Here is an 18,988-nt window from a genome sequence, read left to right as displayed (position 1 = left end):
TTTCTCACTGGTCTAGACAAAGCTCAGCAGCAAAAAGCTAGCCTTACTTAAAGCAACATTGGTCTTTGTGGACTACACTGCCTCCCATGCATAATCTGGAGATCCCTGATCTGCACTCGTGTAAAGCCGCGGCTGAGGATTACGCTTTCTTCATTTTCCTATCGCAGCTTTGGTCATCCTTCCACATGCGCTGCGCTGCATCTCCGACGCATACTGACCATGGAACTTAATAGGTGGCATCTGCATCTAGCCGCATCAGCTGCAAAGCTACTAGCGTCAGAAGTCCGCCTTTTTTTTCCTCCTCCATTCAAAGTTTCCAAGCAAACATTGGGCGACAGTTTTAGGAAGCTTCGTTATTATTATGCATTCTCAATGGTGCCTTTCTTCATGTCGATAATGCGTCAATCGAAAATAAGGAATATCAGCAAGAAGGCTATCTGCGCAAATAGGATCAACAAGAAGCGAGTGATGAGAGGCTAGATATTAGGGATAGCCACGCAAGGGTCTCTTTCAGGGCCAAATCCCGGATTCGTGAGGACCGGGAATTGGGCGACTCACGGCGGCGAAACTTTCTATCGTACAGATCAATACCTGCATCCCAGCAGAATTTTTTTTTCTTTTTCAATCTCAATTTGCTGAAGATACCGAAAAATAAGAGGAAGAGGAAGGCGGGTTTCTGAGTGGCCGGTATTGGCCAGGAAATTGAGTCAATTGTGCAGTACTAGTGACCGAACCTATGCGAAAAGGAGGGAGATTGTGATACCGAAAAAAAGAAAATCAAAGGCGAGCAAGACGGATCAGTCACGGATTTCGTGTTTATTTGCTAGGCTCGATCGACGCCATCCCGGTGGTCTGTCAGCAAGTCGTCGGATGTTACCATGATTGGAACCGGTTAAGAAAATCTCCTGCACCGTCATCTATCAGTAATGCCACGTTTCGGTGGCTAATAATGTCGGAGTCACTCAGTCAAATGGGCGGCCCTTTGCTGATCGACGGGATGCTGAAAGTACCTGTCAATCGTACACAACATCGGGAACCCACTCCACTTAGGGTCTGCCAAACGAGCGTTGAAGCGAATTGTGGAGTTTGTCGAAAGAGAACTTAGAATTCTTACTGCCGCGGCCTTTCCTACTCAAATTAGAGAAGGAATGGTTTCTAACAGAAAGAGGGGTATAAGAGAGAATGAGGGGGGAAACGGAGAAGAAAGCAGAAGTACCTATTGAGGTGAGGAGTACGAAAAAAAAAAAGAGTTTTTTTTGCCCTTTTTTTTCCCTTGTCTTTATACTGGAGCATCTCTTTTTTGTCTCCGTACATGAATTGGTGGGGTTCAACAAGATGCACGATGAAGTGTTCGCGGGCCTTAGTGGTTGCCTTTTGTGTCTAACAATTGAAACATCAAAGTGAACTTGTCTTGACAGCGGCAGTCTCCATCATGAACCATACTTCCACAAGCGCTTATTCTACGCTACAAATATGCTTATTCTAGACCTGGAGATGGGTTCTGGGTCTGACAATCCCAGACCCATGGATATACGAATTTCGGTTTATATTCTGAGTTTAGGGGTTCTTGGACTCCATGCCGATCCTGCTGACAGCCACCAAGCTGGTTCAGTATGAACAGCACGGCTTAAAACTTATGGGTCCATTTGTGCACCCATTAACAGGGGCTGTGGAAGCCTTCGTTTCAGCTCTGTTGAATAATTTGCCATCAATTATATTTTCTGTGTTACATCCTCGGCTTCTGGAAGTTGTGTGTCCCTGTGTGTGTGTGTGTGTGTGTGTGTGTGTGTATCTATTCATAGAGATCGAACGGGGATCCACATTGAGTGAAATTCCTGAGCAACTCAAAAAAGAAAAAGAAAAAAAAAAAAGCCTCCGTCAATTGTCACCTTCGACCTAAAAAGTAGCAAGAAAAAAAATAAAAGCAAGACATAACAATGGCCAGATTGAAGGAAACAAATCTTCTTGACAGATCATATTCTTATTCAGGATGCGGCGATCATTTTACTACTTTGCAGACACCCAACGATGATCCTTTTCTTCTTCTTGACCCTCTTTGCTTGCATTTTTCTTTTTAAATCAAATCAATGAACCCTTTACTATGCCCCCTTATTCAAACTAGTCGTCATCCATCCAAACTGCTGCACCAATCCCTCTGAAATCCAACTACCACGCAGCTTGATTGATTCGACCAACGTCTCTGACCGCCAGAAAGCCCAGAAAGAACGAAGCCTTTCGGGGCAAAAAAAATAACTATCTTCCCTTCCCAAACCGGCAGAAAAGCACATACCTCTCGTACAGCAGACCCAAAACGGAGTCTATCCGAACAGAACCGTCGCCACAGATGTATGTATATGTACAGAGTACGTACTGCGCACATTAATAATGCCCAAAAGAACGCCACATCTGGTCTATCTCATCATCGTGGCTCCACTAATCATATTCTGCTCCGTACCTGCATACATAAGGTATCTACATGGGAAACCTTGGAGACTACTAGAAAGATAGTCGGTCAGAGAATCCCGGAAGTTCCCTCCACTCACCTTGTATCTGTAGTGTGTACTACTGCATGCATCGCGATCTCAACACATCCACCTCATTTCCTGGTTTTCGTATCTGCAGCTAGTCGATCTAATTCATTCTATTTCCTACTCATAGAAGATATGATCACACCTACGGAGTAAGCTAGAATGTGAATCCGGAGGAGATCATCCCCAGCTCAGCCACTAGTAAGTAGTAATTCTTGTGGCGAGACTGCGATTTCTGACGTAGGATGCATCACCGAGAAAATCGACACATCCATAACCGTTCCAACTCGAACCCGGGATTTGATCGTCAGCGGACGGTGATGCAAGGGCAATCCATATATCATTCTCATTGAATAAATATGCAATCCTGATGTTGCAAGATAGAAAATACTAAATAATAAAAGAAAGAAAAAGAAAAAAGAAAACAAAAATATGACTAAAAAAGAGACGAGCGACTTACTCTGCGCGTCACCATTTGTTTTTGTTTTTGTTTCTCTGTCCCTCACGTGCCCAACTGAAACCTAAATGTCAGCAACAAACCACGAAACATACATGCTTTTCTGTCGCGCTTTTGACTCTTTACCAAGGTGAAAATAGTAAGACTACGTAGATATGTTTGAAAGGTCAGGGGGTCAATGATGACTCTTTCATCCGCTTGTAGCAGGCTCTCCATAATGGATATTTAGTCATGCTTAATACAAAGGCGCGCGGTCAAAAGACGGATGTATGCGCCGACACAGTCCGGAATTACATTAGGGCTGCAACGGAGAATTGAGAAAGGGAAGGAGAAGCAAGTTCCTCTAGACCAAGACCGTAGAAAGAAGAGGAGGAGGAGGAGAGGAAGAAAAATAGAACGTTTTCATTTCATGACAAGAACGGGAAGGAAATATATCGCTGAGGGAAACCCATAGGTCGGAGAATCAGAGCGCAATTCGTGATAATAGTGAATCGAATGATAGCCACAACTCCAAATTCCTTGCCCACTCCTTGCTTTGTAAAAACAGCGCAAACAGAAAGATCAGTTGCCAAGCCAAGTCATGAAACTTATCCCTTCGAGGGATAAAAATGAAAACAAAAATTTCCCTGCAAAGCCACAAGATAACGCCTCGTTTAAATGCTTCGCCATTCAGGCACTACTCTTCCCAGATCTGTTCAGAAATCATGTATCCATGATCGCATCGCCATCTTTATCAATTCCGTTGGGCCCATCTTGATGCTCGTCCACCGCATGATGATTCATAGTGCCATGGTCTTCTGCTGGTAAAACAAATTCGAACTGTTCTACCACCGACTTTCGATTCATAGATCTGGTGAGTTTGGCTGAGCTCTCAGCACTTAATTCTTTGATAGGCGTTACTTGTTCCGGGACATGAAGCTCTGCGTTGGCGGTTTCCACGCCATTAGTACCGTTAAGCTGGCCCACCCCTTCGTGGTCCCTGATATGATTAGCTTTGGCTGCTGTCTCCAGTGGTCCGTCGAGCTGAGAAGTAGAGTCTTGTTCCCCACCGTTGGTATTCTCATGACTTGGGAGCTGGTCATGCTCGATACCGTTGGTCTCAGCACTGGATGATTCAACTGCAGGTGAGTCTATCAACTTTGCACTCCGACCGCGCCGGACGCTAGACACATTTGCATTAGGCGTCCCCAAGGCTAGTGCAGATGATCTTCTAGGGGTGCTGCGACCGCTAGTGCGAGAAGTAGTCGGCGTAACAGATACCTTGTTATACGTAGTCTTGCTGCCAAAAGGTCGACCCGGGCGTCGTTTCACAACGGGCGCTTGAACAGGGGGGTAAACCTCAAAACGCCAGGCTGGTATATCTGGAATTGGGACTGCTTCTGTGAGGCTGGTGTCGGCAACAGCTTGCGTCTGATGACGGAAGCCATTAACATTAGTCAGAAGCTCAGTCGAAGGAGGTCCGGCAGGTTTAGCTAGAGGCTCCTCAGACTCTGCGTGCGCGACACCATTGGTGGTCGGCTGGGATTTATCTCCATTGGCCCTGTCCATGTCTCCTGATAACTGCTCTTCTTCCTCGTTCCCAGAATATTTCATGTCTTCGACCTCCTCGTCTTCCAGACCCTCTCTTGGAGCAACAGCGTGTAGTGGAGCCCGATCGAATTGCGACTGATTGCTTCGACCCATTATGTACGGTGTCCACACAAGAGCATCGGGATTAAGCTGGACGTAGCCTTTGCTCTCCCAACTGCGAATGCATTCTTCAAAGTATTTATAGTCAAGTCGTAATGCATAAGTCTTTGTCACTGGATCTCGGACAAGTGCGCGCAAGGCTTCAAGGCCTGAAACGATATCGTCTGCTGTCATGCCTGTCCGCTCCGAAAGTTCCACAATGCTAAGTGGCGTCTTTTGTTTGTGAAGCTGATATGATAGAATAAGCCTCCAGTAATTCCGATAAGATACTAGACCCATATCTGAGAGTGGCTTCTCGGGCGATCCCGTTTTCCCTTCGATGCGCGTGAGCAGGTATGAAAAGTCAATAAGAAGGTTCCCGTATCCTTTTCGCTGGTGAATGGGCAAAGTGAGGATACAAGAAACATTGTTTGCGGAGCTGGGCCTTTTTTCTTTACTGAAATAGCCAACAAAATGGCAGCCCAAGTCGTCAAATTCAGTCATGATGTAGAAAAGAAACGGCTCAACGTCGTAATACAGAGTCTTCGACCCAAGAAATAGCTTTGCGAGTAAGCAGAGGTTCTGGCAATATACCGGATTCTTTCGTCCATCAACTTCAAAGATCGAAATCGAGCCGTCTCGGTAGATTTCGTCCCCAGGTGGGTGCTTTGCCGGGCACTTGAGTTTGTGGCGCCACGCGACATAGTCCGAGTTCATGTACTTCAAGCAGAATTCGCAGATATGAAGCACGCGATTGCGGCTGTATTCCTCCGGATACGGCGCTGCGTACCAGGTCTCAATCTCATAGCCACCAAAATTGATATATTTTATCCTGGAGGGTGGACCTGAGACCTTCTGTGCTGCATGTTGCACCGGCTCCCCGCCACTCTCGGCCTCCATAATTCGTTTTTGCCACACTTCTTCAGCCTTTTGCCGCGCCATCTCAAATCTCTCGCGATCATATTGTGTCGGAAGAGTCTTGGTGGTGTCTGCATCCGCCTCTGACAGAATACCACCGTACGGTTTAGACTTAGATTCATCCATTTCGCGGTCATTGAAGGAATAGAAAGGGGACACATATGACACGGGAGTTATAGGGGCAAAGTGTGCGGGAGCTTCGTGCGCCACTGGGGGTGGCTTAGGGGTTCTTCGGCTTTTATGTTGTGGCCGACTGCGAGAATTAAGGATTTTAGATAGCTTGGCCTCGTTGAGTCGAAATGCTAATACAAGCCTTCCAAATTGCCTCAAAACCACGCGGCAATTTTCCTTTTCATTCCCCCGCACACGACGAGAACGGGTTCGTACCGGAGACAGGGCGTCTGAAGGATCACCGAAGTGGTCTCCCGACTCAGCCCGCTCGGAGCGCAGCGAGGTCTGTCTTTGTCGTTTTCGAAGCACGGGTGTATGTTCCTGTATATCTGCAGACAAAGTTTTCCTCTTTCGCAGCGATCGCGAGCTGTTCAATAAGTTATCATCGTCAATACGTACAGTATTGAATATTGAGTGAAACCCAGAGCCCTCTTCACCGGTATGTGCCGGCAAGAGCTCTTTCCGCATGTTTTTCGGGCCGAGCCTTCGATGGGATGTACTATTGCCCTCATTGTTGCTTGGCTCTAGCTTCTCCCGAACGCATGTAGGACATCTCCATGAGCGGGCATCTAGACAGAGTGAGCCCCTCATTGTCTATTAACAAATTAAGTTTGAAACTAGACATACCTTCGGCATCATTTAATGCACTTTGTTCGCGGGCACATTGCCGGTGAGCTGTCGGGCAGCCGAGTCAGTAACGATCGCCGAAAGCTTTGGGGTTGGTATGTTTTTTATGGGGCCGCAAATCCACATACAGTGATCGCCACAAACTGCGCATGTAAGATACTCCTCAAAGTCTTCACTCGGATCATGATCTTCATCTTGTCCACAAAAACTATTGGATTTGTCAGTATATCAAACATATGAATAACATCCAATACGAAATAGTGCAGAGATCGCAGTAAGAAAAAGAAAAGAAAAGATAACATGGAAAAGCATAACTCACATGCAGTTACCGCGGACCGTAGTATTATCCACCTCTACGTCATCCTGGTCATTACTCTCACCTTCCCACTCCTCATCATCTTCGTCTTCGTCGTCGGAGTGCCGACTGTTTGAACTAGAGCTAGAGGCGTCCTGATCGCTATCACTCTGGTTATCGAAAGCAGGATCGCCCTCTGCATCGGCTGCATCCTCGTTGTCCGGAGAAGATTTACCCTTTGGTAGCTTCACAGCTCCCACTGGTTCGGTCTCATCATTCTCGCCATTAGAATCCGGCTCTCCTTCCGCATCCTTATCTTCCTCGCGGCCAGCACTGTCGACTTCTTCTGCAACTTCTCCTGAGTATGCCCTATGTACAGCATCCTGAAGTTGTTGATCCATCTGATACAAATCGGTTTCCTCCTCCCCCTCCGCATCCTGATCGCTGTCCACCACATCCGGGGGCGGTCTCATCTCGGTGTCATCGTCGGCCGGCGGCGCAGTTGCCGGCATGGTGTATGACACTGCGGTCGCCAGTTTGAGCAGCTCTTGCTTTTCTCCAGTAAGAGGGTTTGGAATCAAAGATAGCCCGGAGGTTGAGGCTATTCACTCGCCGCAAGAGTAGACAATCATCTGGTGCTGCATCTAATGGGCATCGGGAACAGAAACGAACGACCTTGGATAAGAAGAATCCAGCTAAGCAACAAGCTCAAGAGTATCTGTATGGAAGCGCAAGCGATAACCCCTGAACACAGGGCAACCGAGGCGACAGTCAGTTAAGGAGCTAAACGAACGACTCCGCTAATGGCAAACAGCGCGTAGAAAGATGCAATGGAAACCATACCGCACAGACCAGGAGGTCAGAAACCCCAAGTAGAGAAGAACCAAACGCGTATATCAGCAGCGGATACGCTGTCCGAAGGCCTATCTAGCATCCAGAGCACTCAGCTGCGGCCTCTCGCCCCTTCTCCTGCCCGTGAGGTTGATGGATGTGCTGACTCAGCCAGTTGGACCCCGTCCCACGCTAAGCCACTTTGGGCCCACCTCCAGACCTCGACATCGGCGGATTCCCGCGGCCACAAGAAACGACGACTATACCACTCGGTCTTTTTGGCGTGTCAATCCTCATTCCTCTGGGTGTCTTTCAACTCTCGAATTCTTCACTACTTCAATTGCACAGCATGGGTGTCCCTTTTGAGGCTCTGATCCCTTATGGGATCATCGTCGGCGTACGTCAAGCGTTTTCTCAGTCACTTTCGATCGGCCCACTGATGATGCTATAACAGATGTTTGGCGTGACCGGCGTTGGTCTCACTGCCGTCAAGTGGCTCTCGAACGATGGAAAGAAGGCCCGCTGGAACCGGGATCTTTGGGACAGAGTAAGTACCCTCCAGACCTATGTGATGTGATCGAACCATGTCGGCTAACACCCGCTCAGCAAAGTATGTGACCTACCCAGCAACTGGCGATTGAATACTATACAAAAGCCCCAACCACCCCAGCGGAAGGATAGCCTGGAAGCTAACCAGTGAACAATTGTTTAATAGTGATGGAAAGAGATTTGAGAATCACAGGAAGCTTGCGAGGCCAATCAAGCAATGCCGAAGCCCCGAAGGGATTCGAGCTCAGCAACACATGGAAGGTATGTTACATCTCGGGTTCTTCGTTTGAAGAGAAAACTAATCAGTTTTGCAGCTGGAAAAACGGATCTTCTAAGCCATACTGATTTGTCTCCACCTATGCCCTTCACATTGTCTCTTTGTTCGCCTGCACTTTTTCAATAAATATCCATGCAATGATTAGAAGAAGCCTTCTTGTACCATATTACCAGGCCAGCAAATAAAAGCTGCAGGGTAGTTCCAACCGTCAAAATCTTATTCGACCGTTCTAGCTTCTATTTAATCGCAGACACTAAGCCCCGAATCCCTTCAGTTTCGTACTCAAGAAAGTGCATATCAAACCACTTGGCCAAGGCATTGACCCTATCCTCTTCTTTTTCGAATGTCTCCACGACCTCTGTCTCCCCATGTAGTCTCCTCTTCACCTCCTTCCCGGCCAGGATATAGATGCCTATCGGCTCCGTTCCTGCGGCGTCCAAAATCGCCCGCGTACACACCAAAGCCTGCACGAACCAGCTAGTCGGCCGATGACTAGTAGAATAGTTCAGGGTGACGAAGTCCTGCGGTAAAAACTCGACCTCCGAAAACGAGTACTGCGGTATCCAGTTGCTTTCGGGATTATGTCTGATCTGATAGATCCAAAGCTTCTGGCTTCTGTCGGTGAACTCGAGGGGCGTACCTTTGGCCACACGCATTTCAGCCGGCGCCATGCATACAGCGACAGTGTCGTCTTCTTTCAGCGGCAATGGTCTCGTAGGGCCAAAGTTGCCAAACCCCACGTCAACCTGTTAATTTCCCCATTAGACTTCGCCGACATGGACAAGGTCTTTGGGTAGAGATTACCATGTATTTCTGACCATCGATAATCACAATGAGAATCATATGTCCTCTACATCACGTCGTTAGCCGCAATCTCCTATTTCTAGCCATGCATCCGGATGTACCTACAACCCCATATAGAGTTCACTACCAGGAGTCTGGTTCCCACCCGCCACAGCATGGCTCACTCGTCCACCAGTCGGGTAAACACAATACCCAAGAGAACGTAGCACGATATAGAACAAGTTGGTATTCTCCATACAATAACCATCTAGACGTCGCACTACCAGTTTCTCGAACACAGCTGTGGGATGAACAGAAATAGATCGGTGCTGCGAGTAATGCAATGCCGAGTTTCCCCATGGGATTGAGCCCAGATGTCTTCGTTGTAACTCTGTTAGGGTCGCCAGGCGGTCCTTTTGGCTTGACTGTAGGGCATGGTGAAGTCTGCCCGTGGTGGCCCCAGTAGCGCTGGTCGAGTCGGCATACCCGATGCGTTCCAGATAGCGTTCCAGTTGATCAGGGTCGTATGTTTGTATTTGAGTAGCCATAGTAAATTGCGATATATACAAAGCCCTAAATGCGGATACAGGGTTTAAGGTTCAAAGTTATCTATTTTGCGGGGAAGATTTATACTGATATATAAATACTTTGTTGGTCGGTTAGAGTGTCGGCATTTCTAAAGGAATTTTATGGAACCAAAGCACTGACCAATTGCATTTCCTTTGATAGTAACCTAATGAGGGAGAACGATACGAGATGCTTTAGCCAAGGATCGGTCAGCAAGGGTCGATTGAGCCTCGGGAAGCCGTTGATACACTTTTTAGATATTACATATTTATACCTTGAACTAGTACCAACATCTGTTTGCCGTATGCAACTAGAGGTGACCAATCTTATGTATGACGGGGAATAGACTATTCAAGCCAAGAACTTAGACTGCATAAACAAATAGATGTATAGCATTACTAGTAGAGTATGTCTATTATTATTATTATTATTATTTACTCGGCAGATGATGTCAGTCTCTCCGATCCTCGGTTATTTAAATGGTAGTTAACGATCACGAGATTCGATGGCTATCTGATCAAAAGTAAGTCTAGCCTGATCATATCAATCAATCAACTTTCCTCCATAGAAACTCGAACCCTCTACCACTCTCATTGGTAGCAAGCTGCAGCTATCTAACAACATCGAGTTCACCTTCTTCCTATTACCTTCGATCAACCTAACCCCTATCTACCTATATATACCAACATCGAATGGGCTCCATCCCCAGGATCCTCTCCAGATCCATCCCCCACCTCAGAAACACTACACGACGTCCCCGGGGAGCATTAACTCCTCCGCTTATCTCAATTACCAAACGTACCATGTCAACATCAATAGAACAAAAGCTGAACGTTCTCCGGAACTACTCAGCCTGCGATGTATGCCCAAGACATCCATCTACCATCCACAACACCCAAATAACCAACCCCAGGTCTCAGATGCCCTACTGAAACTACAGAACACCCCCGAAGGAACCCCAGCTCGCGCCGGCCACCTAGCAGACTTCAGTAAGTCATCACCCAAAGCAATCTCAGTCCCACTGCTTTGCGCAATACTACCCCTCCCGACATATGCCTCCCTAATTAACAACATCCCAAGTCCCCTTCTCCCCAACCACCGACCGAAACTCAAACACCCCCAAAATCATCGCCCCGGCATCAACATTCAAATTCATCCCCAAGTCAGATCCCTTCCCGTACACCGACTCGGTAGAAGCCCATGGTTTTCCGACAGGAACGCATTGGGTCGACTTCGCAGAGCCGGGAACCATAACCGTGATCGAGCAGCCCGCGGGCCAGCATTGCGCAGTCCTGGGCGGGATCATGGCGGTTCGGATGAAGTATCTTGGGGTCAAAGGGGCGCTGGTGAATGGGCGCGTGCGAGATTTGAGTGAGATCAGGGAATGCCAGCTTCCGGTGAGTTCAGATCGGATTTTGCTGTCTTTTTTTTTGTTAGTAAAGTCCGATATTGACGTGTCTTGGTTAGGTTTGGGCTCGTGCTACGTCTACGGTTGGGACTGCTGCCGAGGCGAAACCGGGGCTTCGAAATGTGCCTATTTCTTTGGGGGGTGTGACTGTGGCTCCGGTATGTGATTTTTTGGGGTTTTCTTTTTCTCTTCAGGGTTCTGGTGGTCGCTATGACGTGGCGCTGATTCTGTGTTGCGTGTAGGGTGATATTATTTTTTGTGATCCGTTGGAAGGCGTGGTTGCTATCCCGCGCGAGCTTCTTGATCAGGTGCTTGAGCTGATGCCTGAATTGGTCGCGATGGATGACAAAGTTAAGGAAGCTGTGATGCAGGGGTCGAATGTCTTTGATGCCTTTAAGAAATTTAGGACTAAGATTTAGAGAAACATTCTGGGTTGTTAGGAGGCTATTCTACATTGCATTGGTCTCCAAAAGGTATGATAAGCTCCATAGTACATATATCCGTATTGGAATCACGACCTATTATCCATTCGGAAAACGAATCTTCATGCTTGGTATTCTGTTAAATATGCGTACATATCAAAAATCATCATGTGTATATAATCGCTGTACAGGAAGAGAATTTAGAGAAAAGTGACAAAAAAGACAATTTTAGAGCCAGCTCATTTATTCGCGAACCCAGACAGCAGCCATACCCATACCAGTACCAACACACATGCTGGTGACACCGATCTTCTTGTCAGTGCGCTTCAGCTCCGTCAGCAAGGTGCTGACCTGGCGGGATCCGGTGCAGCCGAGAGGGTGTCCAAACGCAATCGCGCCTCCTTTAGGGTTGACCTTCTCCAGAGGCAGCCCAAGCTCATTGACACACCACACGCACTGGGAGGCGAAAGCCTCGTTGATCTCGTAGATGTCGACATCATCCTTGGTGATACCGGCCTTCTCAAGAGCCACGGGGATGGCCGCCCAGGGGCCAATGCCCATGAGGAGGGGCTTGACACCCACAACGCTAGCTGCGACGTACTTGCCGATGATCTTCTGACCCAGGCGCTCAGCAGTGGAGCGCTTCATCAACAAAACAGCAGCGGCACCGTCAGAGATCTGAGAGGCATTGCCAGCGTGAATGGAGCCATCCTTGGCGAATGCTGGGCGGATCTTGCCCAGAGATTCGGCGGTGATGCCGTCACGGATGCCATCGTCGGCCTTCACAGTAATGGTCTTCTCTTCACCAGACTTAGGGTCGGTCCACTTGACCTGGAGGGGGTAGATCTCTTCATCAAAGAGGCCCGCCTTCTGAGCTTTGACAGCCTTTTGGTAAGACGAAGCAGCGAAGGCATCTTGGACAGAACGGGAAATTTTACGGTCCTTTGCCATATTCTCCGACAGAACACCCATAGGAACCTTGCAGTTGGCAGACTCAGTGTGATTCTCGAGGAGATCAGAGAACTCGGTGACTGCGCCAGGACTGTGATCGTTAGTATGTGAAGGAACTGGACAAATAGTCGTAGATTAGCCACGCTTACCCGTACTGAGAGGACATGCTCTCCACACCGGCACCAATACCAACTTCAATCATCCCCGACTTGATAGCGTTGGCAATGTCAACAATGGCCTGAAGACCACTGGAGCACTGACGGTTCAAGCTCTTGACAGCAGCAGTCTCGGGGAAACCAGCAACCAGGGCAGCAGCACGGAACTCAGTGGCACCGCCACCGGGGGCAAGGACGGAGCCAACAGCAATATCCTCAACAACCTTAGGGTCAATACCACTCTTTTCAATGACACCCTTGAAGATACCAGCCAGGATATCAGCACCCGCAGTATCCTTGAAGCCACCCTTTCCACCCTTTGTGAGGGCAGAACGAAGGGCACAGGTTATGACAATATCATCAGGGTGCTTCTCGGTGATGGCGGCGACACCCTTCTTACCACCAGGGGTGAAGTGGGAAGCCACTTGGGTAAGACGCTGCTGAGCTAGAAAAGGTACACACGTTAGGTTATGCTTGTTAAAGCTGATTTAATAGCTAACAGGTATATCACTCCTTACTTACCAGAAGACATTATGACGTCAGTAGGATTTAAAGAAGTAGGATTAAGAGGTATCAAAGAATGAAAAGACGGTATGATAGTCTAGAGAGGAGAAAAAAAGCGGCAAGATCTCTCTTTATAACATGAACCTGGGGGACACAAACGTGGAGTAGAATCCACTTAGTCGGTCGTGTTGCCTTTTTGTATGCTCTTCCCCGGTCCTGTGAAAGTACCGAGGTCCATCCGCGTCATCGTTGTTCCGGGGGGATCACAGTCACGGGATTTCCGGGGCAACTTGAGGCTTTCATGTGAAGACTAAGGTCCCGAATGATCTTCCTTGCCATGCATTTGATCTTGTGACAATGATGATTATTAGGAGAGCCGAGCTTCATTAATTCACACATCCACGAATCCAGTGGAGAGGATGGGTGTTTTTGGGTTTGGCTCTATAAATTGTCTACTACTAGTAGTAGTAGTAGTAGTAGTAGTAGTAGTAGTAAGAAGTTGTACGTACTATTAGTCTGTGCAACTTGAGTAGTATATATCTCATCGGCGCATTGCTGCAGACTTTTCCTGGATTTAAGATATACTATATTGTAATGACTGAAACAACTTCCACCTAGTTCGCATTGAACAATTCCATATGAATGATATCTTACTGCATAGTTACTCAGAAGAGACATCGACTAGATACAGACAGTACTGTATTGATATATCCAATGGTATACCTACTGCCTCAATAGGCAATACTGAAAATTTGGAGCCTGAGGTTACATGCATGTGTGCTCCGTACCTGAAGCCGGACCGGACTTTACAAGAAGCTCCACCATTAAGCCCGAGAGTGGAAGGAAACTCAGCGGCGGAATTACAGCCACCTTTTTTTTCTTTCTCCACGTTATGTGTCGTCCACTCTATCTAATCTAACAGTCTATCACTGCAATAAGCTTACACTGATATCCCACATGGCTTCAACCTTCCTCATACGCCGACTCCCGGCACCGATACCATCCCCTCGAACCATCCCATCATGCACCCACAGTCTCTTCAACCGACTCCGACCCTCACCTCATGTACTCCAAACCCAGCCATACCACGCCAAACCAAGAAGCAAAGCTAACCCAACCTCCAACAATTCCTAGAACACCCCACTACCAACACAGAACCGACCATTCTCGCAAACATGCCCAACACTCTCCTCTCCTTTCCGCCTATCCTCAAACAAGAACCCAGCCGCCAAAAATGACCACCCCCCATCTCCCGACGAATACCCCAACGGCGAGCCCATGCCGTACTACAGTCCCTACAAACCCAAGCGCCAATGGCCGCCGGACATGTCCAAGCTCTCCCCGAAGCATCAATTCCGGCTCGAGCGCAAATATCGTCGGCGCGCGGCACTCAAGTTTGCTCGACCGAAGTGGGTGAGGGCAACGAAGTTGGTTCAGTGGGGTGTTATTGGATGTAAGTGGCTCTGGCCGAGAGTGCCGGGTTTATTCATGGGAAGGTATGGACTGACGGGTTCTGGAAGTTGTGCTTGTATATGCGGTGCTTTTTATGGAGTGGGATGACAGGGGAAGTCCTTTTGATGAGGTAAGCGTCCTACCTGATGGTGTTCATCGACTCTTGATTAGTGGACATGTACTAACGGAGCGGTGTTTCATTCAGTTCCGGAGGGCTTTCTTTGCTGGTGTTAAGGGGGCGTTTTCTGCCCCTCCACCTCCAGGACCGGCTAAGAGGTCAGATGATAACTGAGTGGATATAGAAGGCAAGTGTAAGCGCTGTCCCTGCGGGCTCACTTGAAAGATCGCCCTGTGAGGTTATGTAATCTAAAAACTGATGCGTGATCCCACCATGAGATGTGTGGGAACCATCTTGCATACGTTCGCGCTCCGTTTACGACATACTGTATATTACTCTACATATTGAAGACTTCCTGGATAGTTGAAAAAACAACAGGTGATTGAATACTGTTGGAGATATATCAAAGGACATCAATTCATCCAACTGTCGTACCAAAATGTTCTGAGCTATAACATGTTTGTGCAAAGCAATGAAAAGAAAAGAAAGGGTTTCGCCTTACAAGCACTTGCGCGGGAACGTCAAACTCATCATGTTATGGCTCCGTTCATTAAATCGTTTCGCCGTGGCCGTTATTCAACAGAAAATGCACCGAAAACTCCCAAGAAATGCCAACGCCGTCCTGTCCAAAGACTCCATAACTGTGAGAGAGAAGTAAGCAATAAAAAGAAAAAAGAAATAATCCAAAAGTCAACAAGGTAAACGGAACACGAGAAAAGCGAAATAGCAGTTGCTACACGGGGTAATTGACAGGCACAGCAGTGGAGGCCAAAAAGCAGCAGATACAATCGGCCAATGGATACTCTGCAAATATCCCTCATAACCAATTTCCAAGGCCTTCATTCTTCGGAGGCACTCGGTTGTTAGCAGGACCATCCAATGCAAGCTCCAACCGCGGAGGCCTCTCGTCCAAAAGACCCTTTCTAGGACTGCCACCAGCAGCTTTGATTGGGGATTTGGTAGGTGACCCGGGCTCAGGCCGTGGCGGACCTTCACGAACAGCTGTATATGGCCACCCGTCTTCAATAGCGGCAGCAACCCATGTCCGCAAGCAGTCGTGGACAGAGGAGTAAAATTTTTCTTTACAAGTCCTCAAATTGCCACCCATGACCTTCTCGAACCCAGAAGCTCGGAATTCTGCTCGTAGTCTGTTGCGCTCCTCTGTCGATGGCATTGACGCCACAAGTCCGTTCATGAGATCCAGATGCGCAGCTAGGTAGTTGGTCGCGTCCCACTCAACTCCACCTACATAGGGGGCGGCAGGGACCGGAGGCCTGGGGGCTGGGAAATGCCTCTCTCGAAAATCCTCCAAACTCGTCTTCTCGCTCTTCACAATGGGTATCACGTTCAAGTGATGCAAGAAGATCCAGAATACTTCTTTGGTCACATTGGAAATTTCCTTACACCAGACACGGTACGGGCGTGACTGGTATATGTTGGCAATGAACGAAAGCGGCTGGTTTTCTTCAGGTGGTGTGGGGTCTCGTAAGTACGACAGGATCCGAGCAGCACGCAATGCGGCATCTTCAGCTGATGATGCTGTAGAAAGCTGCGTGAAAAGAAGGTTAATAATGATACTACGCGTCGTGTACTCGCTCGGTCCTTTCTTTTCCTCGTCAAAGAGCATTTTCAAGAGCGCTGGGAAGATTTCCCCTTCAATAGCCGTAAGACGCTGCAATGCGACGGAAGTCGTACAGAGCGCTTTCAAACACAGAAGGGTTTCATGGAGCAAATTATCCTCATGTTCTTCCCTGTAGAAGTGTAAGCTTACATGTCCAGATTAGCGTAAGGTTGAAACTGCATACCTCCACTCAACCTTCATGATCCTGTAAAGCAACTGTACAATCTCGTCCATACCGCCATCGGTAATGAAAGTGTCGACCCAGCTAACAGTTTCATTCCGCAAGAGAAGCCTGAGCTTGTGAATCTTGCCTATCTCTATCATTTCCGGTTTCTGAATTTCCCTCAAATAATGAACAAAGTCTGAGGGGTCGGCCGCAGTATCCTGACAAGCTGTTGCAGAGAGAGATGTCGTAGAAGTCGATGGCGTTAATATCTTCGATAGCCCTGGCTGTGAAAATTCAGCAGACTTTGGGCGTCTATATGAACTTCCACTCTCTGGCCGTTTCTTTGTCGGCGAGGAACCCTTGGAAAAGCTGAACCCGCGACTTCTGGATCGCGACTGAGAACCTTTACTGTCTTGGGGTTGCCTTTCCTCTTTTTGTTCCTTTCTGCGACCCCGGCGGCCTGTGCTATCATTAGTGTGCACACTAGCACTAGCACTATGTGCGCTTTCTGCTTTATCCTTTTGGATAAAGTCAGCCTTAATATTAGTGTCCAAGGACCTCATTTTCTCTCTCATATTATGAGGGATGTTCCTTGCGTCCTGGAAGTTCGTTAGTTCTACACGATCTTTCCTTTTCGAGAGCCGTGTACGATGTACTGACCAAAAGCTTCTCAAATTCGCTTTCAAGATCCTTTGCATTTAAGTGTCTTTGTAGTTCCGCTTCGCGTTCCTTGGCATTGAAGGCAGATATAGCTGCTTGGACACGAGACACCTTTTTCGGGCTTTCTGGCTGCTGTTCAGCACCCTGCCGCGGCTCGGGTTTTGACAGTGCTCGAGGCCGGCCCTTTCCTTTAGAGGGGGACGAGGGTTCTTGGGTGTCCGATAGCGGAGGCTTTTCTGAGGACACGCTCTGGGGTGACCCGAATAGCTCTCTCACCTTGCGGTTCCCCGAAAGAAATTCTGATTTTGGACGAGGCTTGGGGTCCGTACGGTTCGTGAGAGACGGCTGATGGTAATCCCAGAAATTGCGCTGCTGGGACGGCCCATAGCCTTTAGGAGTGTAGAGCGATACTTCTTCTTGGAAAGTTCTGCGCTTGGAGGGAGAGGGTGGCACCCCGATTTGACCATAGCATGGCCCAGGCGCATACTGGCTCCATGTAGGAGATGGCATGTTGTCAACTAGGTCCGTTGGGCTTCGATTTTCCTTGTCTCGACCACTCTTCGAGCTTTCAGCTTTTCTCCCGCGCTGCGACCGCTTCAAAATTGCCGAAAGACTGTTGGCTGATTTGGCCTTTTTGGGCTTCAGGTCTTCGGAATCGACTTCGGGCGATTCTGATCGGTTGTCCTTACGCTCCATGTAGCCCCTTAGAGACTTCAGGGACACGGCACTTTTCGTCTTCTTGTGCAAGGTATTCTTTTCCTGTTTTGCAGGCGATCTCTGCCGGGGTGAGCCATAATCCGCTGCGTCTCGATTCAGGGCAATTTCCGTTAGGGGTTGTTGGTCTAGAGTGGCATATGCTTGCTCCACTGGAGACGCGTATGAATTGCAAAAGGGCTGGCTTTGGTAGGGTGGTTTGCAAGAGGCGGCATCATCTGCCGAGGGGTTCCTCTTGTGAGTTCTGGACGACAATATTCCTCGGAAGACGGATGGTTTGGTCGGGAGACGGGTAGCATCGTCGAAAATATTGGGACCTTGCAAGTTGGGAGCCATGTCTGATCGCCTTTAACCCGAAACTGCTGGGGTTAGCATGTTGAAATCCGACACAATCTGATGATTTCGAGAATGGATTGGATAGGAGGACTAGAAGAAGACTTACGGTGACAGCACTCCAATGCAACCAGGGAAATACAAGATATTTATAGAGGGAAGAAGAAGAAGCGGATACAAAAAGTTATTAAGTGGAGCAGAGAAGGGCAAGAGTATGTATCAAACAGAAAGTAAAGGCATTGGAGAATCCGAATCAAAAGCAAGAAGGCAACCAAGAAGAGAAAACGCCCGCGAGAATAGAATTAACGGCAACAACGATGACTGCCGTGGACAACAGGTGGGCAGACCGGGAATTTGAAGTCTTCCGGAGGAAAGTAACGGGCCTGATCATCCTTCCCCCAGGCTAAACTAATCCGTCAATGGCGTTCAGGCAAACGGCTAGAGCTGCAGTGCAGAGAAAGCGGAGGATGTAAACACGCTCGTCATCGGGGTTGCCGGGCAACCAGCCACCTGACTTGAATTTTGGTGAGTGGCGGGTGCTTATCAATTTATCAATCAGTCGATTTGCATTGATCTTTTGTGATGTATACCAGCATGTTGGAAGTAGATGAGTGGATAAGAATCCCCTCATTACTTGTCATCATCATCATACATTTGTTGAAGATACCTAAAATCTGATCCTCCAACTTTTCTTTTGTTCTTTTCTTCTTTTCTTTCTTGCTTTCTTTTCCCCCTCTCCCTAGATCTTGTTCGAAATCGGACCTAGCAATGCAAGATGAGTACCTCGGTGTCTCCACTTGGACATGGCGAGAT

The 18,988-nt window shown here is 48.1% G+C and overlaps 7 protein-coding genes across 7 annotated transcripts; 3 read left to right on the top strand and 4 right to left on the bottom strand.

The window, feature by feature from the left end:
- Positions 1–3,563: 3,563 nt before the first annotated feature.
- Positions 3,564–7,362, bottom strand: BDW43DRAFT_3035 (putative histone acetyltransferase). Its single transcript, XM_032045420.1, has 4 exons — positions 6,689–7,362; positions 6,498–6,577; positions 6,370–6,417; positions 3,564–6,311 (listed from the first exon to the last, which is right to left on the bottom strand). Exons 1-4 carry the CDS (start codon positions 7,174–7,176, stop codon positions 3,688–3,690), a joined length of 3,240 nt encoding a protein of 1,079 aa, XP_031906218.1. The 5' UTR covers positions 7,177–7,362; the 3' UTR covers positions 3,564–3,687.
- Positions 7,363–7,494: 132 nt separating this feature from the next.
- Positions 7,495–8,136, top strand: BDW43DRAFT_305169 (NADH dehydrogenase [ubiquinone] 1 alpha subcomplex subunit 1; the record flags this gene model as incomplete). The annotated part of the gene is made up of 4 exons (XM_032045747.1): positions 7,495–7,639; positions 7,714–7,892; positions 7,950–8,042; positions 8,107–8,136. 4 exons carry the CDS (start codon positions 7,495–7,497, stop codon positions 8,134–8,136), a joined length of 447 nt encoding a protein of 148 aa, XP_031906217.1.
- Positions 8,137–8,473: 337 nt separating this feature from the next.
- On the bottom strand, positions 8,474–9,774 carry BDW43DRAFT_2995 (arylamine N-acetyltransferase family protein). The gene is made up of 3 exons (XM_032044730.1): positions 9,231–9,774; positions 9,126–9,171; positions 8,474–9,067 (listed from the first exon to the last, which is right to left on the bottom strand). Exons 1-3 carry the CDS (start codon positions 9,650–9,652, stop codon positions 8,558–8,560), a joined length of 978 nt encoding a protein of 325 aa, XP_031906216.1. The 5' UTR covers positions 9,653–9,774; the 3' UTR covers positions 8,474–8,557.
- Positions 9,775–10,474: 700 nt separating this feature from the next.
- BDW43DRAFT_305167 (RraA family protein) lies at positions 10,475–11,498 on the top strand (the record flags this gene model as incomplete). Its single annotated transcript, XM_032045746.1, has 5 exons — positions 10,475–10,531; positions 10,585–10,660; positions 10,752–11,068; positions 11,139–11,237; positions 11,322–11,498. 5 exons carry the CDS (start codon positions 10,475–10,477, stop codon positions 11,496–11,498), a joined length of 726 nt encoding a protein of 241 aa, XP_031906215.1.
- Positions 11,499–11,744: 246 nt separating this feature from the next.
- Positions 11,745–13,139, bottom strand: BDW43DRAFT_295850 (3-ketoacyl-coA thiolase peroxisomal A precursor; the record flags this gene model as incomplete). Its single annotated transcript, XM_032044120.1, has 3 exons — positions 11,745–12,543; positions 12,602–13,052; positions 13,130–13,139. 3 exons carry the CDS (start codon positions 13,137–13,139, stop codon positions 11,745–11,747), a joined length of 1,260 nt encoding a protein of 419 aa, XP_031906214.1.
- A 593-nt stretch (positions 13,140–13,732) lies between these two features.
- On the top strand, positions 13,733–15,039 carry BDW43DRAFT_2890 (uncharacterized protein). Its single transcript, XM_032043346.1, has 5 exons — positions 13,733–14,176; positions 14,246–14,564; positions 14,632–14,693; positions 14,769–14,874; positions 14,960–15,039. The coding sequence occupies exons 1-4, from the start codon at positions 14,069–14,071 to the stop codon at positions 14,853–14,855; spliced, it is 576 nt and encodes a 191-aa protein (XP_031906213.1). The 5' UTR covers positions 13,733–14,068; the 3' UTR covers positions 14,856–14,874; positions 14,960–15,039.
- A 459-nt stretch (positions 15,040–15,498) lies between these two features.
- BDW43DRAFT_305164 (uncharacterized protein) lies at positions 15,499–18,178 on the bottom strand (the record flags this gene model as incomplete). Its single annotated transcript, XM_032045745.1, has 3 exons — positions 15,499–16,432; positions 16,487–17,067; positions 17,129–18,178. 3 exons carry the CDS (start codon positions 18,176–18,178, stop codon positions 15,499–15,501), a joined length of 2,565 nt encoding a protein of 854 aa, XP_031906212.1.
- Positions 18,179–18,988: the final 810 nt, after the last annotated feature.

Source organism: Aspergillus alliaceus (assembly GCF_009176365.1).
Source record: "Aspergillus alliaceus strain CBS 536.65 unplaced genomic scaffold BDW43scaffold_1, whole genome shotgun sequence".
NCBI classification, from domain to species: Eukaryota; Fungi; Ascomycota; class Eurotiomycetes; order Eurotiales; family Aspergillaceae; genus Aspergillus; species Aspergillus alliaceus.
This window is presented reverse-complemented; position numbering and strand designations above follow the sequence as displayed.